The sequence below is a fragment of the Rana temporaria genome, chromosome 6, assembly GCF_905171775.1.
Source record: "Rana temporaria chromosome 6, aRanTem1.1, whole genome shotgun sequence".
NCBI classification, from domain to species: domain Eukaryota; kingdom Metazoa; phylum Chordata; class Amphibia; order Anura; family Ranidae; genus Rana; species Rana temporaria.
The window spans coordinates 180,420,148-180,445,247 of record NC_053494.1 but is presented as its reverse complement, the minus strand read 5'-3'; the positions used below and the strand labels follow the sequence as shown (position 1 = coordinate 180,445,247).

At 44.8% G+C, this 25,100-nt stretch overlaps 1 protein-coding gene across 1 annotated transcript in view; it reads right to left on the bottom strand.

The window, feature by feature from the left end:
• Positions 1-2,587: 2,587 nt before the first annotated feature.
• LOC120944080 (lymphocyte antigen 75-like) overlaps positions 2,588-25,100 on the bottom strand; it is a 154,280-nt gene continuing 131,767 nt past the window's right edge. The window contains exons 29-35 of the mRNA XM_040357892.1: positions 24,217-24,411; positions 17,741-17,964; positions 13,238-13,412; positions 12,983-13,141; positions 10,766-10,888; positions 6,541-6,705; positions 2,588-4,921 (exon numbers count right to left, since the gene is read on the bottom strand). Coding sequence (XP_040213826.1) covers positions 4,752-4,921; positions 6,541-6,705; positions 10,766-10,888; positions 12,983-13,141; positions 13,238-13,412; positions 17,741-17,964; positions 24,217-24,411 — 1,211 coding nt within the window. The 3' untranslated portion in view covers positions 2,588-4,751. The remainder of the gene's footprint in view (positions 4,922-6,540; positions 6,706-10,765; positions 10,889-12,982; positions 13,142-13,237; positions 13,413-17,740; positions 17,965-24,216; positions 24,412-25,100) is intronic.

The window sequence follows — 25,100 nt, the reverse complement described above, 5'->3', positions numbered from 1 at the left end:
CACCCTGAAAAATGGCAAGTCTATAGCCACCTCCCACGTTGTCTGCCGAGTGACAACATAGCTTAGACGTTGGGGAACAGGGGGATCTCCATTGTATTATGGAGGCCAAGCACCTTGATTTAGATTCTCTAAGCTAAAACACATGGAGGAATGGGGGCACACCAGTCCTATAAAACTTGACATGACTGGGGCATGTATCAACAGTACCAAATCACATCATATTTTGGTTTAAAGCTGGAGGTCCACACAAAAGTGCAACTTCCGCTGTCCGGATTCCTCCCGCACTCCGGTGTTACTTTTAGCACCTTTCAGGGGGGAGGGGGTGCAGATACCTGTATAATACAGGTATTTGCCCCCACTTCCAGGCATAGATAGCCACAGAATCTTCGGGAATCTATGCCACTCCCCCGTTGTCTTCTGGGAGACACACAGGTCCCAGAAGACAGAGGGGACCATTCAGATTGCGCAGCGCGACTCGCACATGCACAGTAGGGAACCAGGAAGTGAAGCCGCAAGGCTTCATTTCCTGATTCCCTTACCGAAGATGGCGGTGGCAGCATCTGAGGACAGAGGAACGGGTCGGCCTTGGGTGCTGACATCACCGGCACCCTGGACAGGCAAGTGTCCTTATTTTAAAAGTCAGCAGGTGCAGTATTTGTAGCTGCTTTAAAAAAAAAAAAAAATACATTTTGGCGGACCTCCACTTTAAAGAGGAAATAAATCTGGCGTTAAATATATTTGTTCAAAATACAGCAGTCCTGTATAAGGCTATGCAGCAATTACAACATTGAGCAGTGACTTGAGAAACTACATGCCGACATTCGCAAGCCAATGAATAGATGTAAAAGACCGGTTTACATAACTGAAGTCAGAAATAGGGTTTGGGTGAACACATAACAAATAGAAGACCAAAGAGTAAGTTCAACTGTTATGGGTGAACACTGGAGAGCTAAATCATTCATTTGCTTCTCAGTTCTCAACGCTGCCTCCTAAATGGTATTCATTTAGTGCTTTCCTCAAGCATACTGGACAGTGGAGTATGTCCTAAAACGAACATCCTACTCCAACTAAAGTGATAAATGTAGAAACGGAGCACATTTTATAGTGCAGATAAAACCACTTCATTAGCTAGTAATTAAAATGGCATCAAAATGCACATACTCGCCAGCACAACATGGATCATCAAATGCCATCTTTTATTACAGAAACATCACAAAGGACCAAGTGCAACAATTCGGAGCCGCACAGGACTCCGTTCACATGCCTGATGAAGGGGGTCCTGCATGGCTTTAAACATTGTACTTGGCCCTTTGTGATGCAATGTTTTTGTAATAAAAGCTTCACATGACATTTGATGATCCATGTTGTGCTGGCAAATATGTGAATTGGTTTAGGAGAGAAAGTTCTAATTTTAAAAAGCTAAAGCCCTGTGCATACGGCCGGGAATCCCATCAGGAAAAAAACATTGGTTTTCCCGATGGGATTCTTGGCAAGCTTGGCTTGCCAAACCGTGCATACAGACGGCCATTCAAAAGAACCGCCGTTCTTTTAAATGGCAAGAACGCGGTGATGTCATCGACTACAATTAGCCTGCGCTCGTCACATTTAATGCCGTCGCCGGCATCTTGCTACACCCTACACTATGCCTTGTATGCTACTGCGTCAAAGGCTTATCGCGCATGCGCAGGTTTACCTTCGGACAGGTAAGCATACAAGATGACCGGTTTTCTCGGCAGCAAACATTCTGCTGGGAATCCCAACAAGAAAAGAGAGAACCAGGTTCTCCATTTTCCCGACGGGAAAACTGCTAGGGAGCATACACACGGCCAGGATTCCCGGCCAAATGCAGTTTTCCTGCCGCGAAAACCGGTCGTGGCTTAAGTCAACCTGTGTCCATCCATAACTGAACTTGGTTTAGTTTAAGGTGGTGTGTATTAGTAATTGTTTAAAGACAATTATCTAAGACAACCCAAACATTTTACCAGAACATTTGCAGCGATCTGGTTAGAAAAGGTTTCAGCTTTGCATTTTGTACACAAAAACACTATAAACAGAATGAGGAAATTCCCTTGCATATCACAAACAATTCTTGTGCAGCATATTAAATAAGCTAGTTGTGCAAACCTTAGATTAGAATCATTAGGCCACATTCACATGGCTGTAAAAAAATAAATTGCATTTACAAGCTTTTTTTATTCACAGATCTGAATACAGCTGCATTGTTTTCAATGGAGACATTCACACAACTGCGAAAACATGCACTGCGTTCAGATCCATAACACCAAATCCAATAATCTGCATCTGAAGACATACATTTACATATGTCAGATTCAAGTATTAGAAGAGAAAAAAAGATTTTTTATATTTTTTATGCATTTAGTAATTATTATGCAGGAACTTTTATCCTAGAAAAATGTGGAAAAACCGTGAACATTTTTACACCCATGTGAATGTATCCTTAGACTGATGGATTTCTAAATCTGTTCATTTCAACACCCAATACCAGTAAAATCACCTACTGATCTGTACTATTAATAAATATAAAAACATTTCAAAACTGTATTAAAACAATTATTTTACATTTTTCTTTTTTTTTGACACAATGTGTCTTGAAGTACTATTAAAGACAGTTAGAGCACAAGAACAACCTGCAATCCAGAAACTGCATGGAGGCTTTCAATTCCCCAACAGCTACAATGCAGACCACAGGTGGCCCATATCAAACTTCAATTCTTTTTAGTTTGTAATAAAAAAAAAGATGATTAGCCATCTTAAAAACAGCCGTAAAGTAAATTTAAAGCAGACTTCCATCTTCTTGCATAAATGTGTAAGTCAAGCTTTGATTTTAGCAGATTGCCTAAGGCTGGCCACGAGTCATATTATTTCATTCAACCCACTGGATGAACAAAAGAAAATTACGTGATTCCCCCATCCACACACTCAATGTGGATAAGGGAATCGCTCCCACTGTGTTATTGTATTCTGACAGTGGAGAGATTTCCCCCGCTGTCAGAATGTACTCATCAGCATCGATCAAGAGAACATTTTCCAACAGATCGTTGTACACAAGTCAAATGATAGATGACCCTGTGTACAACCAGCCTGCCCATACATGGATTGAAAATCGGCTGGTTCTTGCTGAACCAGCTCATCATTGATCCATCTATGGCCGGCTTAAGCAAACCATCCTTATATTTCTAAGGAAACTATTAGATATGGTTGAAAAAAAGGCGGCAAAAAGGGACCGATCTTGGACACCCTTTTTAACAAAAAAGTAGATGGAGTTCCCCTTTAAATTTATAATCAAATTAATGCTTTTAACAAGCTGGCCAGTGGATATTGGCATAAGAGTTTCTTTGAGATGAATAATTCGACTTCTTAACTTTAGAAAACTACTGTAGCTGTCCTGTATATTTTTTTAAGAAACAAGTGGGTGCCTCAATACCCGTCCCAGAGCGGGCAGTTTGGGTGAAAGGTCAGGCTGAACATCAAGTACCATCTTACCCAACTATCAGCCCCAAGATGACCCACCTATCTTCTAATGTCCCAGAAGTTATGACCAACTGAACTGTAAAGGCAGTTGGCAATAATTACATGTATAATACCGACATGCTGGTTACACCCAAGTCAATCAATGGATCAAATTGGGTACAATCAGCCTGCCCATACATGGTTTGAATCTTGGCCGGTCCCTGCTGAACCAACTGAGATTCGAACAATCTATGGCTGGCTTAAATCACCTTTTGGCAGTTCAGTTTGGGGACTTGATTTAAGCTTCCTGCAGGGGCTGCCATAGCGATGGAGATTAACCAAATGACCTTTGTAGCAGGCACATGTGCAGTTTAGCTGTGCCATCTCAGGATAGGTCATTGGTTAGAAAGTCTTTGCTGTACGGATTGATTTTCCTGTGCACAAGCATGCAAAAAAAATAAAAAATTAGAGAACGTTAAACTTAAAGTGTATGCATAGCCTAAACTTTTTTTCAAGTTTGGATAGAGCAAGGAAAGATTAAGACACTTATTGGGTATTACTGGTTGTCTGTGTCCCATTGTGGAGATTTCACTCAACTTCAGAAATTGGAGGAAATCTATTCAAAAAGAACAGTATTTCTCTACTTGAAGATTACCCCACTATTGCTGTCCTAGCAACAACTCTAAAAAAAAATATTTTGTATAACTTTTTGTCTTACAGGGGTTATCTGGACAAATAGGATGGCGAAACTCCCCACGAGGACACAGACTGCAAAAAAAAAACAAAAAAACTCTAAGCTGTGTTCCAGCCTGTATAATTGCTCAGATCTCTCGCTCTCTCTCTTTCTATATATATATATATATTATATATCCATAGATATATATGCCTCACCATTCCCTTTTTGCGGACCCCAGCTCCTTGGAGTACGGCCGATTCAGCAGCCAAGTACAGACTGTCCCCATGACCGCCAATAACGCCCATCTGACATGATTCCACAATATTCCTGGGGCCAAATATTATACAAAATTATTATGTACCACAAACATCAAATGATAAAAATAAAAAAAATCACAAATTTGGCTTAAAGAAAAGCAGTTAAAGTCACCAACAAATGTCCAACTAATGTGCATATTCTGGAAGATCACTCAAATTTGATTTAAAAAAAACGAAACAAAATAAAAACTTTAAAAATTCTGCCTGAGTGCTGCAAAAAAACCCACAAAATATATCTCTTCCACGTTGTGCAAAATAAAAATCCAGGTTGTACATTGAAAACTGCTCTAAGAATAATCAATCATGGACTCCATCTGATCTTCTGCCCGTCGATAGCGAATGGATGAGAAGAAGAGAGGGTGCCGTCTTTTGTAGAGGTAGATGACAAGTGCTAGGATGATCAGGGCTAGGATGATGAATATTGCAAATCCAACTGCAACTCCAACTCCACTAGACTCTGGAAGAAAAAGAAAAGAAACATATTAATGTAACAACCTCAGTATGAATAAAAACATTTGTAACCCATCAGTGATATAAACACCATCGATTGTAATGCTTATTTCAGTTTCAAAAACAAAAATGTCTCTTTAGAAGTAATTTAGCGGAGTTTCTAAAGCAGACAACATGGATAGCTTTGTTGTATCTGCCCACATTGCTTTAAATGTAAAAAGCCAAAACTTTTGGTAGCCATTGTAGAGAAGGCCTAAAATCCCTATCATATTTTTTACACATTTCTTTGCTGCCTGTGTCCTACTAGAGAGATTTCTCTTCACATCCTGGAGATGCAACAGAAAATGAGAGAAACTCTCTCCAAATGATCAGAATTCTCACCTAAGAAAGTATCACCTATCACAGGAACAGGTAGAAGGATTTTCACTCACTTCCTGCTCTGACTACAAATCCAAATCTTTAGTTTTCCCCTCACTTGGTCAAATAGGCAAATAGAGGGAATAGAATTTCCCCCAGTAAGAACACATCAATAAAACTGAACAAAGGCTAAAGCCTGGTACACAAATATAAAAAAAAAAAAAAACTGGACACCCCCCCCCCCCCCCTCGGAAACACTCCACTCCAACAGCCATTTACTGAGAGCACTGATCAGGAATCGATTGACTGCTGGTTTTTCAGCATTCTTGCCTGACAAAAGCTGGCCAAATACGGCTTCTGACGGACTGGTTGAGAAACACAGTGGCATCGGGATGGGGCTGCAGCACCAAATAGCCCCCCAAAAAGCCCAGAGTCTCGGACATTCACAGCTCCACTATTAGCCCTGAGCGGGGACCGATATGACTCGGCGTGCGGACGAGTAAAATAGCGGGTCCCGCCTTCTGCGCCTATGATGGACATCCCACTGGTCCAATGCCGGAACCCGCAGGACGTGTGACGTCCATCATAAGCGATGCAGGCTTCAGAAGGCAGAAATTACAATGCGGCCGCCGCGCCACCTCACTATGAGATCCCCACTCCCTGCTTGGGGGGGGCTCTCCTCTCCTCCTTTGGCTCTGTCTTTGGTTGCCTGCTGTGATGATGATGGATGGGCGCGCTGCACACTATGGCTGAGCTGAAGGACACATGAAGTCTGTTTCCTGGTCAGGTACGTCAGTGTATGCGGGTCAGTGCAATGGTACGTCAGTGTATGCGGGTCAGTGCAATGGTACGTCAGTGTATGCGGGTCAGTGCAATGGTACGTCAGTGTATGCGGGTCAGTGCAATGGTACGTCAGTGTATGCGGGTCAGTGCAATGGTACGTCAGTGTATGCGCGTCAGTGCAATGGTACGTCAGTGTATGCGCGTCAGTGCAATGGTACGTCAGTGTATGCGGGTCAGTGCAATGGTACGTCAGTGTATGCGGGTCAGTGCAATGGTCCGCGTGGGTCAGTGCAATGGTCCGCGTGGGTCAGTGCAATGGTCCGCGTGGGTCAGTGCAATGGTCCGCGTGGGTCAACAACCATTTTGGGGAACTGTCTCTTTAATTGATCCAACATTGGTAAACCAAAATTAGATTTGATTACTCTTTGTACACTATCTCTACTCTTAGAACAAAATAAGGTTCTACATGATAAAAAGAGAACTTACTTAGAGGTGATTTGCAGACGACTCTTCCCATGCCAAGTGTACAGGGAATTCTATTCCATGTGGCAGTCTCTGGGAATAAAACAGTACAGGAGTCGGCGGTCTTTGCTGGAAGACTAGTCCAGTGGTTAAATTTTATGGGTGATCCATCAAGCCATAATTTCTGATCTGTATGGATAGAGAAATCAAATAATAACAGTTCTAGCAGGATAACAGCATGAGAAGAGAAACCCAGCAGAGACTTGTGCCCTGTACGCACGATAGGATTTTCCGTCCAAAAAAGTTGGATGTGAACTGTTGGTCGGATATTCCGACCGTGTGTATGCTCCATCCAACATTTTCTGTCAGAGTTTCCATCAGCAAAAGATTGAGAGCAGGTTCTCGATTTTCCTAACGGAAAAAGTTCTTGTCGGAAATTCCGCTCGTCTGTATGCAATTCCGATGCGCAAAAAAACACGCATGCATAGAATCAAGCAGAAGAGCCGAACTGCCTATTGAACTTCATTGATCTCGGCTCGTCGTACATCTTGTATGTCACTGCGTTCTTGACGGTCGGAATATCAGACAAGATTTGTGTGACTGTGTGTATGCAACACAAGTTTGAGCCAACATTCCGTCAGAAAAAAAATCCACAGTTTTCTTGTCGGAATTTCCGATCATGTGTACAGGGTATAACTATAGATTGCGACGTTAGATTTAAAATAACGTGTACCCCTAAAACACAATCTCCAGTTGCAAACAAGTGTTTTTAAAATCTCAACTCCAGTCTTCACATCAATAAATCGCTTAAACGGTGAAGTTTACCTTTTCGGGCAGAATTTCAGTTTTTTATTTCCATTTCTGGCCCAGCAATCCGAATATGCTTTTCTCCCACTTACCCTTATCTATAGGAGGTTTAACATCTTGTCAGTGTATTTGAATGTTTGAACTGATTTTCAGATTCCATCACTTCCCATAGGCTCTCTTAACATTTCCCTGTATGCGATGCAGCAGGTGTTACTGTGCAGATTTTATTCTGCGCAACACTACTAGCAGTGACACACACAATGAATCCGGGCAGCAATCCAGGTCTACAGAGGTTGGGTCAAGGACTGCGTGAGTTCACAGGAAGAGGGTGAATGATGGGCATTCTTCAACCAAGAAATGGGGGGGGGTACCTAAAAATCCCAGGTCTTGGGTTGTCCCCAGAACAGGAATAGTGGGGAATCTTCCAAAAAAAAAAAAAAAAAAAAATCGCTGATCGCCGCCATTAGTAGTAAAAAAATTTTTTTTTTATAAAAATGCAATAAAACTATCCCCTATTTTGTAAACGCTATACATTTTGCGCAAACCAACCGATAAATGCTTATTGCGATTTTTTTTAACCAAAAATAGGTAGAAGAAAATACGTATCGGCCTAAACTAAAGAAAAAAAATGTTTTTTATATATTTTTGGGGGATATTTATTATAGCAAAAGTAAAAAAAATATTGCATTTTTTTCAAAATTGTCGCAAAAAATAAAAACCGCAGAGCTGATCAAATACCACCAAAAGAAAGCTCTATTTGTGGGAAAAAAAGGACACCGATTTTGTTTGGGAGCCATGTCGCACGACAGCGCAATTGTCAGTTAAAGTGACGCAGTGCCGAATCGCAAAAAGGGGCAAGGTCCTTTAGCTGCATTTTGGTCCGGGTCTTAAGTGGTTAAAAGAGAAGCATGGAGTTTTTTTCTGTTCCCAGAACCCTACTTATCTAGGTGGACGCAGCATTGGTCTGATCCTGCATCTGTCCCCCGCCGGATCTAACACTGCCACTGAGAACTGAGCGATCTAACACCGCCAATTGCTCGGTTCTCAAGGCTCCCTTAGCAGAATGCTGGCGACTGTCATTCAGCAGATCTCTGCTGTCCTCTCGTGCTCACAGGGCTGTGGAGGGGCCGGAAGCTCCCGGCCGGGCTGTGGAGGGGCCGGGAGCTCCCGGCCGGGCTGTGGAGGGGCCGGGAGCTCCCGGCCGGGCTGTGGAGGGGCCGGGAGCTCCCGGCCGGGCTGTGGAGGGGCCGGGAGCTCCCGGCCGGGCTGTGGAGGGGACGGGAGCAGCAGACTCAGGCTCTTATTGTCTTGCTGAGAGGCTGAGCTGGGTGCCGATCTACACCTATCTCAAATAAATAAGCCATATGTACAGGGAAAACTTTGCCCTGAGCCCCAGGGCTCACGAGATCTTTAATAAATGCTACAAAGCTGGTAGTTTGGAACTGTAGTGGAAAGTTCTTGTTACTTAAAGCTGAACTCCAGGCAAACAGCTATATACACACATATGTAATACATACTTTATATGAGAGCTGAATTACCTACCAAAGGATTAGATTTTTCTGCCAATTTAGGGCGAATTCACATTACACTGGGCGGTAAAATCGCAGAGAAGCCGGAACGATCACCGCTCTGCGTTGCTGGCTGGGCTAGGCAACAGTGTGATGTGCGATTCAGAGCATTACACTGCTTCCCTTTTTTGTTTTGTACAAGCTTTGACTAAAATGTAATTATTTGGCCTCAGTACCAAACGATATAACTGGCGAAAATCCAATACAGCTCACTATCCAAATAACACCATTCCTACAGAAAAGCATGGAGGTGGTAATATCCTGTTATGGGGTGCTTCTCTGCAGCAGGGACTGGAATAGTAAAAAAAAATGGACAGAGGAAAAAAGCCATTCAGTTTTTTGAGGAAAATCTGCTGCCCTCTGCCAGAAAGTTGTCAATGGGAAGCAGATTTACCTTCCAACATAACAGCGACCCAAAGTACACAGTAAAAATGACCACACAGTGGTTGAAGGAGAAAAAGGTGAAAGTCCTTTCATGGCCTAGTCAGAGCCCAGACATAAACACTGAAAATCTTTGGAATGACTTGAAGACTGCAGTCCACAAACGTTCACCATCAATTTACTCAACGAGAGAAGTTCTCCAAAGAAGAGTGGGCAAATATCACAAAGTAGACTTTGTGATATCTAGAGATGTGCAAAGTCAGTAGAGACATAGCCCAACAGACTAAAAGCTGTAATTAAAGCAAAAGGTGATTCAACAAAATACCGACATAAGGGGGTGATGCTTTCTCCAGGGATTTCGTTTTTGAATTCCTTTATTTTTTCCTGACACATTGGTGTTATATCTTTCACTTGGATGTTATAAGTTCCACTAGTGAATACAGCTGAATAAAACTAAAACTGTGTCTTTATTTCAGGCTGCAAAGCAACAAAATGTGATTATTTTAAAAAGGGGGGCATTTATTTTCTATACCCACTGTAAGCACTGCAGCACATATGACTACTTGTGCTGCTTCCTCCTGCTTGTCTGAGCCCTGCAAGAGGCTGATACCAAGTCTATTTCAGGCACTGACAAAAACATACATTTCAATTATGTCAAAAATGGAGAAATTCCCCCCGGGGGCTTTTAAGCGACATATTGTGTAAGGTATATTAAATTCAAAGACATGGAAATATATAAAAAAAAATTCTTTACTAGGTTTCTGTATCACGAGTAATGAAGATGCAGATAGTTGTAATATAAAATACATTCAGGTTACAGACAGTTGGAGACCTATCTCAACAACAATTAAATGTTAAATGATACAATGGAATAATATATAGTGCCATTGATGAAGTAGCTTCCATAAGAATACCCCGACGCGTTTCGACCACAATTTGGTCTTCTTCAGGGGGATTTGTATTCGCTCGAAGCATATAGAAGGTGACATGTAACCAGAGATGATGGCCGTGGTGCAGACAAAGGATCCCAATATCCCCATGAACGTCCCCCATCACTCCAGGCGGGAGTCAACCAAACACAGGCTTGCAGGGAGTCTCGGGTGTGAACCTGCGAGAAGGGGGGGAGGGGGGATGGGCTCACATCCTGTCAGTGTGTGGAGGGAGCTCTTCTGGGATCATTACCATTATTATTATTCTCCATTTTTGTCTCTACAACATTTTGGGGTGTGCGGCCCTTGGACTCTCAGAATATGCGTTTTTTCTTGTCTCACATTTCAATTATGTAAGAATGGATACAGAGCTGCATTTATTTGCGCCTTTTATGTCTGCCTGAATTTCAGCTTTAAGAAAAAGTAGCCTTCAAAAATGCCAAGGGGTAATTTAGTCCAGAATTCTTTCATTATTAGAACATCAGGTATGGGAGGGCTTGACCCTTTGAGCAAAACTGAGAAATAAAGACACTTGTAAGTACATTCGTTATTTAGTCTACTTACCAGCTGAGTTTGGATCTACTGCGAGCCAAGTTCTGCGCGTGATAAATGCATCAGCCATCAAATATTTACTAACAAATTCATTCTCTTCCTCATCATTTATAGTCAGCAGCTTGGCTGTGGGATCTAGAAGACATACACTGGAATATTAAAAGATGTACTTGTCCAAGTCAGGGTTGTGATTATTTTGGGTATAATGTACAGTATTGACCACCTTTTGTTATGTATTTACTTAAAGGTTTTTTCAGGGAACATTAAAAGCCATACATTGTAACTATACTGTATCGTAAAATATTTCCTTAAAGAGCCCATTAAAAGCTCTAAGCAAATGAGGACCAGGTGCCGCATCATGTAAGTGCATGCCAAGTTTCAATCCCCCTCTTCATCTTCTCTGCAATGGCGTAGGGCCTGTCCATTATGGTCAAGCCTTGTAGCAGCATCTTAGGATGATTCAAAGAAGTGTGCCTGTCGGTTAGCGGTAACCCTCAGCTTTTCCGGAAACAACATTGCGTAAGGTAATTGCAGATTCCTCAACCGCCTTTTCACATCTGCAAACCTACCATGGCACCTCTGCACCACCACAGAGAAGTCTAGATGAAAGGATACCCTGGTGCCATCAAACTGAATGTTGGCACGCTCCCAGGCACATCTCAGCACTGCTTCCCTGTCCCTGTAATGTAGAAGACGTGCCAAGATTGGTCTTGGGGGGGGGGCGCCAGGTGGCAATGGGTGGCCCGGAGTGGGATGAGCCCTCTAGACAGTGAAAAAAGGGGAGAAAGCATCCTTGCCAAATAGGTCTATAAACCACCCTTCTACAAATTAGGTTGGATCTTTTCCCTCCGTTTTTTCTAGCAGACCCATTATGCGAATGTTATTACACTGCAGATGATTTTCTATATCATCTGCTCTATAATTGGTGTCTTGACTAGCTGGTGTGAGGCATGGGCTTCCTGGGCCACTGGCGGCAATTTATGTTCAATATCGCTAACTGTGCTCTCCACAGCAGTCGTCCTCTCCCGGATCTTTTGTAGGTCTTGTCTTGGCAGCGACATGTCCTCCCTCGGACCCCCAAACTGCTCATTAAGTGTGTTAACTGGCACCGTGCACATATGCACAACTCTGTGATTCACAAAAAGTTGGTTCCACTTGCTCCTCTGATTCAGGATCTGGAGGCAAAGAAGGCGGCAGCTCTGCATTGCTCGAAGGCTCTACATTACACGCTGTGTCTCCTGCAGATTGCCCCTGTGTCTCAAGTGCTGGCAAGTGAGAGATTCCTGCGTCCCTTCCAGCGGCATTCTCCAGGTTTCCCTCCAGCTTTTGGGTACAATAGAACATGTCCCTCGGACGTTCCATACCCTGATTCTTGAAAGTCTTTTTACTGCCGCCATCTTTAGCTTTCTTGGCAGCCTGTGCGCTGTGCCAGGGCCGTGACGGCACCATCTTGAAATTCCAGGCCTGCAAAATCTTCCTTTTTCTTAGTCATTCCACTGGTGCAGCGGGCCGGTGGGTGGACCGGGTCGGTAGCCAGCTGGAAAACACTGAAACACAGCTGGATCACTGCATGGAGAAGATCACTGGACTGTGCTTGTGCGGAGCTGTAAGAAACGCTTCCTCTCACATGCCGATCTTGACCACGTCTCCCATTTCTACTGTATAGTTACATACATGGTGCCTACTCATAGCCAACCCTCTTGTGCATGAAAATGTGGGCCTTGGAGTGTTAACCCCTTTTGTTTATAAAAAAGGTTGTGGAAAGGTTTATTCCCCAGTAGCTGTTTGTCAAGCCTTAACACAGTTCTATGGAGGTGAGGAGACTGTGTATGGCTTGTTGCACTGCAAGGTCCATATTCTGCACTAATATGGGTCAGACTAGCAGTATGGGTAAACTTGGGTTCACACTAAAGAGACTGACCATTTAGGAGCACCAAAGTTACTAGCCGGCATGAGGTGCAGGCAATCAAAGGTGCCATTACATAACCACATCAGCTTTTTATTCTCCCGCTTTACCAAGATCGTGGGCTACACTATACAGTGATAGAGCTTGTCTGGTACTTCCTACTCCTCTACATTTCTACTAGCCCATACCAATTGACAGCCTCGCTGGCCAAAAATAATGCATAGGAGGCAAACAGGGTCAGACAAGCATCAGGATGAAGTCTGTTTAAGGAACAAGCAACAACATACTCTCCAATTTAAAAAAATCTGGTTATGGCCACATACCTATAGTCTCGCACATCTTGGTGGCTTGTTCGCTAGTGAAAACGGAGTAGTTGTAGATCTTCACGTCAAACGCATAGCAAAAATCCTTTTGACGAACCCATTGTGCTGAGTTGTTTGCTTTGGGGCACAGTGTATCAGTCTCTATAGACTTTGATTTTACTGATGAAAGAAAGGTGCATAGCAACAATAAGACACTCTGAAGTATTAATTATGAAACTGAAATGTTAACGCTTTATATAAAGACCTATAACTTACTTGTCATTGGTTTATAGCAAAGAGCACCTTCCAGAGGTTCTGTGCAGCTCTTGGACTGCCACTTTCCCTTTGTGTCCAAATAGACGCAGTTTCCACGAGGCAGCAGTGTGTCCAAATTCGCAAATGCATATTTGATCAAAGTACCGTCTGACCATTCTGTTCCCGAGACCGTCCCCTGTTGGCCACATAAAGCACAAAAGTTGCAACAGTCCAAGAAAGGATAAAGAAAAAAACATCACTCCCCTCAGCTTCATCTGCTGCCATAACACTAATCAATCTTTAGAGAATGTACAGTATGGTGTCTTCTGAGTAAAGATCAGCGATTTCCATGAACATATCATGTGCAAAACCTGTTGTAACGGCGCTCAAAGAATATCAATTATAGATTGACCAGCATTTAGATTCATCTACATAAGGTTTATTTTGGGATGAAAGCTTGGTCAGGTCAGCTAAAAGCTACAGTACATGTTGCCGAGAATGTGTTTCTAGCACGACAGCATCGTGCCGATTCTCGGCGACATGGTGCCGACATCTCGCACTCGCTGGAATAGACAAAGCACATTCCAGCGAGCGCGTCATAGAAGCGACGGGGATCAGACTTGGATTCCCGCCAATTCTAGGTGCGGCATTTGGTATGCATTCCTGAGAGGGAGAACTCCACGCCAATTTTTAAATAAAAAACCGACATGGGTCCCCCCCCCCCAGGAGCATACCAGGCCCATGGGTTGTAAGGAGACCCCCCCCCTACGCCGAAAAACCGACGTAGGGGGTCCCCCTACAATCCATACCAGACCCGTATCCAAAGCACGCTACCCGGCCGGCCAGGAAAGGAGTAGGGACGAGCGAGCGCCCCCTCTCCTGAGCCGTACCAGGCCGCATGCCCTCAACATGGGGGGTTGGGTGTTCTGGGGCAGGGGGGCGCACTGCGGGGCCCCCCCACCCCAGAGCACCCTGTCCCCATGTTGATAAGGACAGGACCTCTTCCCGACAACCCTGGCCGTTGGTTGTCGGGGTCTGCGGGCGGGGGGCTTATCGGAATCTGGGAGCCCCCTAAAATAAGGGGGCCCCCAGATACCGGCACCTCACCCTAAGTGAATGGATATGGGGTACATCGTACCCCTACCCATTCACCTGGAGGCAAAGTGTTAAACACACGACACAGGGTTTTTAAAATAATTTATTAGTCTGCTCTGGGGGCCCCCCTGTCTTCTTTAGCTCTTTTAGCAGGGGGGGCTTCTTCTTCCGCTCTCCGGGGGGGTCTTCTGCTCTCCGGGGGGGGGTCTTCTCCGCTCGGGGGGGTCTTCTTCTATCTTCGCCGCTCTCCGCTGTTGACTCGGCGCACCCCGGTTTTTCTCCCGCTGTCCGGTGCCTTCTCCTTCAGGACTGGCCGCCGCTATCTTCGTGTGTTAGCTCAATTACTAGCAGGCGGCCAGCCCGCTGTTCTGTGACGTCTTCTTCTTCTCTTCTTCTCCCGATATTGACCCGACGCCTCTTCTCACTGCAATGACGGGTGCGCGGTTTGCATCCGATTAATATAGGCCTCTCTTATGATGTCACAGTCCCATCATGCTCCGGTACCTACCCACGTGGGTAGGTACCGGAACATGATGGGACTGTGAGGCCTATATAAAAGTCGGATGCAAACCGCGCACCTGTCATTGCAGCGAGAAGAGGCGTCGGGTCAACATCGGGAGAAGAAGAGAAGAAGAAGACGTCACAGAACAGCGGGCTGGCCGCCTGCTAGTAATTGAGCCAACACACGAAGATAGCGGCGGCCAGCCCTGAAGGAGAAGGCACCGGACAGCGGGAGAAGAACCGGGGTGCGCTGAGTCAACAGCGGAGAACGGCAAAGATAGAAGAAGACCCCCCGGAGAGCAGAAGACCCCCCGGAGAGCGGAAGAAGCCCCCCCTGCTAAAAGAGCTAAAGAAGACAGGGGGGCCCCCGGAGCAGACTAATAAATTATTTTGAAAACCCTGTGTCGTGTGTTTATTAACTTTAACACTTTGCCTCCAGGTGAATGGGTAGGGGTACGATGTACCCCATATCCATTCACTTAGGGTGGGGGGCCGGTATCTGGGGGCCCCCTTATTTGAGGGGCTCCCAGATTCCGATAAGCCCCCCGCCCGCAGACCCCGACAACCAACGGCCAGGGTTGTCGGGAAGAGGCCCTGTCCTTATCAATATGGGGACAGGGTGCTCTGGGGTAGGGGGGCCCCGCAGTGCACCCCCCTGCCCCAGAACACCCAACCCCCCATGTTGAGGGAATGCGGCCTGGTACGGCTCAGGAGGGGGGGGCGCTCGCTCGGCCCCACTCCTTTCCTGGCCGGCCGGGTAGTGTGCTTTGGATACGGGTCTGGTATGGGTTGTAGGGGGACCCACTACGTCGGTTTTTCGGCGTAGGGGGGGGGGTCTCCTTACAACCCATACCAGACCTAAGGGCCTGGTATGCTCCTGGGGGGGGAACCCATGTCGTTTTTTTATTTAAAAATTGCCATGGAGTTCTCCCTCTCAGGAATGCATACCAAATGCCGCACCTAGAATTGGCGGGAATCCAAGTCGGATCCCCGTCGCTTCTATGATGGCTTTGTCTCCATTGCGGCAAGCCAGCTCGGCGCTGGAGTATAGCGCCATTTCAAAGCTGCATGCAAATTTAAAGGTTGGACAGGGTCTACTTACTCAGGGCAATCTCATCTTTAATATTTTAAAAAAGATTGGCCAAAATGTGGCATTTTTGTACCCTAAAATTAACTTTGTGACATACAACATTGTAACTACCACTATTTTATTCTCTCTACTTTCAGAAAATATATGTTTTGCGGGTTTAAGTAAAGTAATATTCACGTAACAGTGAAGTGTTAAAACATGAACATAGTATTAAGTGGTAGCCCTGCAACCTGAAGAACCCTGTCACTTTTGGGCGAATGGGTTTAGGTAGGGAAGTAGGAACTTGCTCTCTGGGCGGTCAGTTCCTAAGAGAAGTTCTAATGACAGTCCGACCCCACCCATATGGTAAAGTGATAAATGTATGACATGCCTTCAAGGCAGGACAAAGGAAGAGGAGAATTAGATTTTTGCAAAAGGCAATAGGAAGGAAACAAAAAACTGTAGTTATATGGGTGCACCGGGGCAGTCCTAGCAAAACTTTTGCCACGTTCAATTACTTGAAGGTTGCGGCATATAACCTATGGTCAAATAATTAATTCTAGTCAGGGCCGGTGCTACCACTAGGCAAACTAGGCAGCCATCTAGGGCGCCCTGCTGCCTAGGGTACCCGACCACTGGTTTTCCTACCCTCTTCAGCATGCAACCAAGTCTCAGCATCAGCAGGCAGCTGCCGCTCCATTCACACATAGTGTCAGGAGGTACGGTCTGTCTGTGTTCCGACTCCCGAATGAATGTAAAGCAAGCAAACCTTCTTTGATGAGCGCTGGCGAGGCAGGCTGCATTTGATGGGCGCTGGCGAGGCAGGCTGCATTTGATGGGCGCTGGCGAGGCAGGCTGCATTTGATGGGCGCTGGCGAGGCAGGCTGCATTTGATGGGCGCTGGAGAGGCAGGCTGCATTTGATGGGCGCTGGCGAGGCAGGCTGCATTTGATGGGCGCTGGCGAGGCAGGCTGCATTTGATGGGCGCTGGCGAGGCAGGCTGCATTTGATGGGCGCTGGCGAGGCAGGCTGCATTTGATGGGCGCTGGCGAGGCAGGCTGCATTTGATGGGCGCTGGCGAGGCAGGCTTCATCTTTGCACCAGCCCTGATTCTAGTAATGTACCATATTACAGTAATTTGATATTTTATTTCTTTTTTTTAGTGCAAGGTCACACCATCACCTTGCATGGTGCTTTCAGATATGGGGTCTAGCAGCCAATCACTAAGCCTTAGCCCTGTCACATAACTAAAGCAGTGGCATCACTGTTTCCCTGTAACCAACCCCAGTCAATGTTAGGTATTGTAGTGCCAACTATGGTGGATGCAAGAGCAAAAATGGAGCACTGGCAAGGAAAATATCAGTGTGTTGGGGAGACTTTACACACAGAAAGTGTCACTTTGTCCTACATAGATAATGTCTCTTTTAGAAGAGCCTGCCTGCATAGGAACAGATGAGCCATCACTGATTGTTTTCAAAAGTCTAAGCTCCAATGCCATCATCATATCCGTGCCTATTTATTTAGAAACTCATTGACCTGGGGGGAAGCCAGTGAAGTCCATTCCATAGGTCAGCAAAAGGAAATATTAACAAAAAGATGGGAATGACAGCCTTGGCATTTTCAGAAACAATAATAACATGCATGCTATAAAAATTCTGACTAATAATAATATATTTCTATCCCAACAGGTTTGCTTTAAGCAGAAGACAAAATGTAATTGTCTGAATGGGATAGTGATACAGAGCTCAGGGTTATGCATGAAACTGAAGATAATTACTTAGCAATTCCTCAAAAGCCACATTTTCAGTGTTGGATAGAACCAAACACACACACACACACACACACACACACACACTTACATCGTTATTCCATAACCCAATCCAGAGAAGGGATCCATTCCGTCTTACAATGTTCTCCATAAACAGCTGTTGATTGTTATTGTGAACACTGGCCAGATTGCCACCATTCTGCCTGCACTCCTTCACCGCCTCAAACCACGTTAGCTTCTTATTCAAAACATAGTATGTGGAATTGTCAAACGGGAGAGCACTTGGCAACACTTCCATGGTTTCGCTTTTTGGTCCTGAATAAACAGAAGAAAAACAGAACATGGGAAAACAATTATGGGGCCAAATGATACACCAGCTGAAGTAAGTCTGTCATAGAACACATGTAGAAATCTAAGACATTAGGATTTTGGTTCACCTGTAAAGTGTTTTCTTGAAGTACATCACATGCACAAAAGACTTCATATTCATGACTGTACTTGGGTTATGACTACTTGGGTTATGCTGCCACCTTCAGGTAAATGGATACTTGCCAAAACAAAAAGACAAGAATCCCTGTCCACACACAACTCCTCCACGCTCAGCTAATGCCCCGTACACACGATCCGAGAATCGGACGACAGATCGTCCATTTTTTGCATGCTAACCGTGTATCGAAAATGAAGAGTTTACGAAAATTCTCGTACGATAAAATAAAAATAAAAAAATCGGAAGTGATGTCATGTGTAGTAATGTATTTGTATTGTATTTTCAGACAACTATACGGATTAAGCGAAAATCTTACGATCTGGTATTGTAAGAGAAAATTTTCGTGCATGTCCGATAAAATAACATCTGTCGTGATCAAGTCCCGAAAGCTCTGTACCAACGATCCGATTATCGTACGATCACTTTGACAGCGGTATTTTTTGTCCGGTTTTCGGAATTGTGTGTACGGGGCATAAGCCTCAGTTTTGTAGCAAACAAGAGGGAAGGGATCTCTGTGTCCCGTGATGTACTCCAGAAAAAGGATTTTACAGGTAAACCAATAATCCTATTTTCCTAAATCATACATCACAGAACACAGAGGACTTCATATTCACCAAATACAGGGGGGAGGGGGACACAACACAGCATCAAGACCCAATCCCCTAACATAGAACAAGGAATGCCAGTATAAAACCTGCCTTCATTATTTTTTATTGGTTGAACTCGTTTTTTTAACCTAACTATGCAAGGCATTTTGCCAACAACTGGCATCCATAGGAGGTGTGCACATTTATTCAGTAGAACTGTATATGTGTGAAAAGAAGTTCAGGTAGCAAGAATATAAAAAAGATGAAGCACTGCCTTAAAGAGGAGGTCTGCCCTCTTTAATGCAGATGCTGGCTTTTAATAAATCAGACACTTACCTGTCCTGGAGTCCAGCAATGTTTCCATCAGCTGTCAGGTGCTGGAGCCTCAATTGCGAGTAAGGTAATCCGGCAGTGTAGCCTTACCTCTTCCCCCCCGGGAACCCTACTGCGCATGTGCGAGGCACTGCACCTCTCTCCTACTGGCCCGGCGGCTGGGGAAGGAGCCCCGTGGTGATATGTCAATACCCACGGCGGAGGCTCCCAGAAGTGGGGATAGCATACCTGTGAAAGGCAGGTATCCTGTCCCGTCCCCCAGATGTGGCACCGGAGGGTGGTCGGCGTACAATGAGCGGAAGTTCAACTTTTGGGTGAAATTCCACTTTAATGCTATATGTGTGTGTTTAGCTAGCAATATAAAAAATAAGTGCAGAACAGCCCTAGTGGAAGTAATAAATATGACACCTGCAACTTTAAATAAACAAAACAAAGTCCATATGATAAGTGCAATCTTCTTATGAACAGGTGCAATCCACAAGGTATCCAACCGTGAATAGATGGCAAGAAAGTGACAAACACCCAGACAAAAGTGGACCCTCCACCTCACCTCCCAGAATGGCCCCCAATTAGGCCTAGTAGCACCCATCCCCTCTTGGGGTCACAATCCGAGATGACTTTTTAAACTCCCATTCATGGGCTTCTGCAAGCTTAGTCTCTCATAGGTGATGGCAACATAAAGCTAGAAGAAGGAACATAGTATAGTATTGTAAACTTAATTTATTAAAAAACATACAACTGTTCCACTCACCTTACCTTTAGTTAAGGCCAAGCTCTGTTCCTTAATTTTACTTAAAGGCAGAGACAACTCCACGCGACCTTGGAGAAAAGCCAAAATGCATCCCACAACAAAATTGGCAGGAATCCAACAGCCTCACCCCCCAGGGAAAAAAAAGTATTTCCATGAATGGAGGTACACCTTAATAGAGGTGGACTTTCCTGTCTTGAGGAGGGTAGGTACAGGGCCGATCCTAGGCAGGGTGCACAGGGTGCATTGCACCCAGGCACCTGCAGAGGTGGGGGCGCCAAACATCTAACATGCTCTCTAACAAAAGCCCTCTCTGTGTCCTCTTCCTGTATTTTTATTGTTAAGAGATCATGTAAGGATCCCAAGTTAATGAAGAATTCGTGGGGGAGCATCTCTGTGGTTGAGCCGTTGCCATAGAAACATTTGTAAAGGGGAGGAGTTAGTAACATGACGACGCCCATGAGGGGGCGCCAGAAATATTTCTACACCCAGGCACCTGTGACCCTAGGATCGGCCCTGGGTAGGTATCCCAGAATCAAAAACCCCTATCCCTAAGTTTTGGTCTTCAACAGCCATACCGTCATGTCAAAGACTGGAAAATAGGATAGAGAATTTGACCCTTTAACTGTAAAACTGGCAGATTTGGAAGAGCCCACAGCTCATCCGCCAAGAGCTCAATGATGTTTGCATACAATGGTCTTCCTGGCCAGAATCACCAGATTGCCCTCCACCTTTATCCTGCATGACAGGCAAGAAAGAAGCTGAAGTGAAGGAAAAGCATAGATCCGGGAGTCACACCACGGCATCTAGTGCAGAAGCACATGGATCCCTGGTTCAGGACACAAACATGTCTAGTCTGTTGTTGAAACCGGATACCAAGAGATCCAAATCTGATGTGTCTGTGGAGAGGTGAAAGGCAACTCCACAAACTGGTAGTAATCTTCTACTGCAACTCACAGAAACAGTTGGTGAGGCCGGGGAAACGGGATGTATTATAGGTAGGCATCTTTGATATCCACCGACACCAAGAAATCTCCCATATAAAGCGAAACAACGACTGAACAGGTGGAATTACGTACTTTCAGAATATGGCCTTAATCCGGAATCATGTGACCGTATTTACCCTTTTCACACTACAGCAACTTGGGATCTGACTTGTCAGATCTCAAGTTGCCCCAAAGACATAAGAAATTCCGTTGAATTAGGGCTGTGGAAATTAAAGATGAATTCCTCAATCGTTAATTTTTTGACCAATCAAAATTATTTTGATCAGTACTAGTGGTGCAACTGATCGTAAATGATCCGTGATCCGAACGGGTCACCATATGCGGATCGACACACCATGTGATCCGCTGCTGCCTCGGCCATAAGAAAAGGCTGCGGCATCGGCCTAGCTCCCGGAGTGGTGGCCATCTTGGTCCACCCGGCAGCGGCCTAGGTGAGCCTAGAGCGGCACGCTGACTTCATCACCCGGTCTCAGCTGCTCGTGTTTGGCCGGCTTCTCTGGTAAGACTAAGCAAGCACTAATCTTTCTATACAGTGGGGGAGGTGTCTGTGGATATTACAGTGGGGGAGAGGTCTGTGGATATTACAGTGGGGGAGAGGTCTGTGGATATTACAGTGGGGGAGAGGTCTGTGGATATTACAGTGGGGGAGAGGTCTGTGGATATTACAGTGGGGGAGAGGTCTGTGGATATTACAGTGGGGGAGAGGTCTGTGGATATTACAGTGGGGGAGAGGTCTGTGGATATTACAGTGGGGGAGAGGTCTGTGGATATTACAGTGGGGGAGAGGTCTGTGGATATTACAGTGGGGGAGAGGTCTGTGGATATTACAGTGGGGGAGAGGTCTGTGGATATTACAGTGGGGACAGTGGGGGAGAGGTCTGTGGATATTACAGTGGGGACAGTGGGGGAGAGGTCTGTGGATATTACAGTGGGGGAGAGGTCTGGATATTACAGTGGGGATAGTGGTCTGTAGATATTACAGTGGGGGAGAGGTCTGTGGATATTACAGTGGGGACAGTGGGGGGAGAGGTCTGTGGATATTACAGTGGGGACTATATATGGTGGTGATCCAAAAAATATTTGTGCGCTATAATTAATCGATTAAAAAAAACAATCGATTAATTGAACACGAAAATTTTCATCAGTAATAGCCCTACATTGAAGTGAATGGAGCCGTCTTAATGTACACTACTGTCGCTCCGACTTCAGAAAAGGTTTCTGTACTACTTCAAGTGACTTCTAGGCAACTTGTACCTATAGATTTCAATGAAAGTTGCCCCTAAGTCAGATCTCCATCTATATTGAAGCGACTTTACAGGAAAATGAAAATAGTTTTTTTTTTTTACAGTAAAAGTTTTTTATTTTGAAGACAAAAAACACACACACACAAACCAATGACAGTAAAATGAAAATAGTTTACCCATGCAAACCCCTCCCTCCCACAGAGCTGATTATTCTGTGATTGGCCAAAGTCTCCTGTCCTGGGAGGCAACATTAAGTCGCATTGTAAGTTGCTCAAAGTCACGCTGTAAGTCGGGTTGCCCCTGTGTAAACCGGCACTCAGTGTGAACCTGGGCCAACTCTGACTTCTCCAAACAGTTGAAATAGATTGGCGGCTAGTGAAACTGCTTGCTGGCTTTTGCAATCAGATGATCAAATGATCAAAATACTGGTACTCAATCCCCATCTTAACCACTTAAGACCCGGACCTTTAGGCAGCTAAAGGACCCGGACAGTTTTTGCGATTCTGCACTGCGTCGCTTTAACTGACAATTGCGCGGTCGTGCGACGTGGCTCCCAAACAAAATTGGCGTCCTTTTTTTCCCACAAATAGAGCTTTCTTTTGGTGGTATTTGATCACCTCTGCGGTTTTTATTTTTTGCACTATAAACGAAAATAGAGCGACAATTTTGAAAAAAATGCAATATTTTTTACATTTTTCTATAATATATATCCCCCAAAAATATATAAAACATAATTTTTTTTTCTCAGTTTAGGCCGAAACGTATTCTTCTACCTATTTTTGGTAAAAAAAAAAATCGCAATAAGCGTTTATCGGTTGGTTTGCGCAAGTTTTATAGCGTTTACAAAAAAGGGGATAGTTTTATTGCATTTTTATTAATTATTTTTTACTACTAATGGCAGCGATCAGCGATTTTTTTCATGACTGACATTATGGAAGACACTTCGGACAATTTTGACACATTTTTGGGACCATTGTCATTTTCACAGCAAAAAATGCATTTAAGATGCATTGCTTACTGTGAAAATGACAGTTGCAGTTTGGGAGTTAACCACAAGGGGGCGCTGATGGAATTATGTATGACCTCATTTGTGTTTCTTTTTCTTTTTTTTCTTCAGAAGGGTTTAAGCTGGCAGTCCCATCACTATAACCCCACAATCTTAGGCCCCAAACCCAACCAAGCCAGTCACCACTAGACTTCTGAAGGAACCCCCCCCCAGTAAGGTTTGTCCCCATAGCATGAACCAGTCGACAGTGACCACACAGCTGTGCTGGGATGAATATGGGGGAGGTCACTCTGCCCCTGTCAGATATAAGACACACATCATGTGATGCGCCCTTGCCCAGTGACAGGGGGGCTCATTTGTGTTTCTAACTGTAGGGGGGTGTGGCTGTAGGTGTGACATCATCGATTGTGTCCCCTATAAAAGGGATCACACGATCGATGTCAGCGCCACAGTGAAAAATGGGGAAGCGGTGTTTACATACAGCTCGCCCCGTTCTTCAGCTCCGGGAACCGATCGCGGGACTTCAGCGGCGATCGGGTCCGCGAATCCCTTCGGCCACGGAGTTTCGGACCGGGTCGCGTGCACGACCCCACGGCTGGGCTTAAAGAGCCATGTACGTGGATGTGCCCAGCCGTGCCATTCGCCGACGTATATCGGCGTAAATGGGTCCTTAAGTGGTTAATATACATTTTCTAAGCCCCCTGTCAAGATGTGGCAGTCATATACAAAAGTTGTCATTTCACTCACCATCCACCCATTCATTCCACAAGTCCTTTATCCAAAGACATGCTGGTAGGTGAATTGGACCCTGGCCAAATTGGCTCAGTGTATATATGTATATATGTGTGTACGACTGTGTATCCCAAGCGTGTCAACATCCTATGGGGTAAAATGACCGCACCAGCCAGGAAGACACTGGTTGCAAAAAGCGCCTAGAGGCGATTCAGTTCGCATGTGTAGCGCTATACAAGTCATTCATTCATTCATTCATCCAATACACTCACTGTGCAGCAAATTGCTGAAGTAGATACATTTAAATTAATAAAACTTGCAATACCTTGAAAATAATTCAAACACCATCCATGTCTATCCGATTATTGGGCAGGGAACTAGTTCACTTTACGGGAAACAGAAAAATCACGCTTCTAGGCTTACCCATTTCAATCTTGCAGGCCACAAGGGAGTGCTGCTGATAAAAAATCCGTTCATAGTCATTTGGGTTGTGGAAAATATCCCAGAAGCCATCAAGCCTCATCCCTGCATAAAAGCTGTTACTTGTCATATTCGGCTTCCCAACCATCCAGTTTGAATATCTCACAGCGGTCTCATCATGCCAGAGAAGACGATTTCCTAGAGAAAGAAAAACGATGCCACATTCACAAATTTACATCAGAGAAATAACATGAATGACTTAGGCCGTGTACACACGGACGGACTGAAGGACCTTTTCATCGGTCCAAACCGATTGTGTGTGGGCCCCATCGGTCAGTTAGCCTTCGGTCAAAAATGTTAGAACTTGCTTTAAAATTGAACCGATGGACGCCTAACCGATAGGTCAAAACTGACGGTTAGTATGCAAAAGCATCGGTTAAAAATCCACGCATGCTCAGAATCAAGTCGACGCATGCTTGGAAGCATTGAACTTCATTTTTCTCTGCACGTCGTTGTGTTTTACGTCACCGCGTTGGACTCGAACGTTTCTTTAACTGATGGTGTGTATGTGTAGGCACATCAGACCATCAGTCAGCTTCATCGGTTAACCGATGAGAACGGTCCTTCGGACCGTTCTCATCGGATGGACTGACCGTGTTTACGCGGCCTTAGAAGTCCAGCTTAGATCTGCAACAGAAAGAAAAATAAACCGTGTAACATACAATCCTGCATCTTTGCACTATTTCTCCTGCATGCTTAAAGAAGAACTCCGGGGTAGGCAAAAAAAATCCCCCATTAGTACACCCCCCTACACAAAACACTAAACAGTTGAAACATTTGTGAAATTCCTTACCATTGAATTAGAATTCTTAGAAAGTGACCACTGT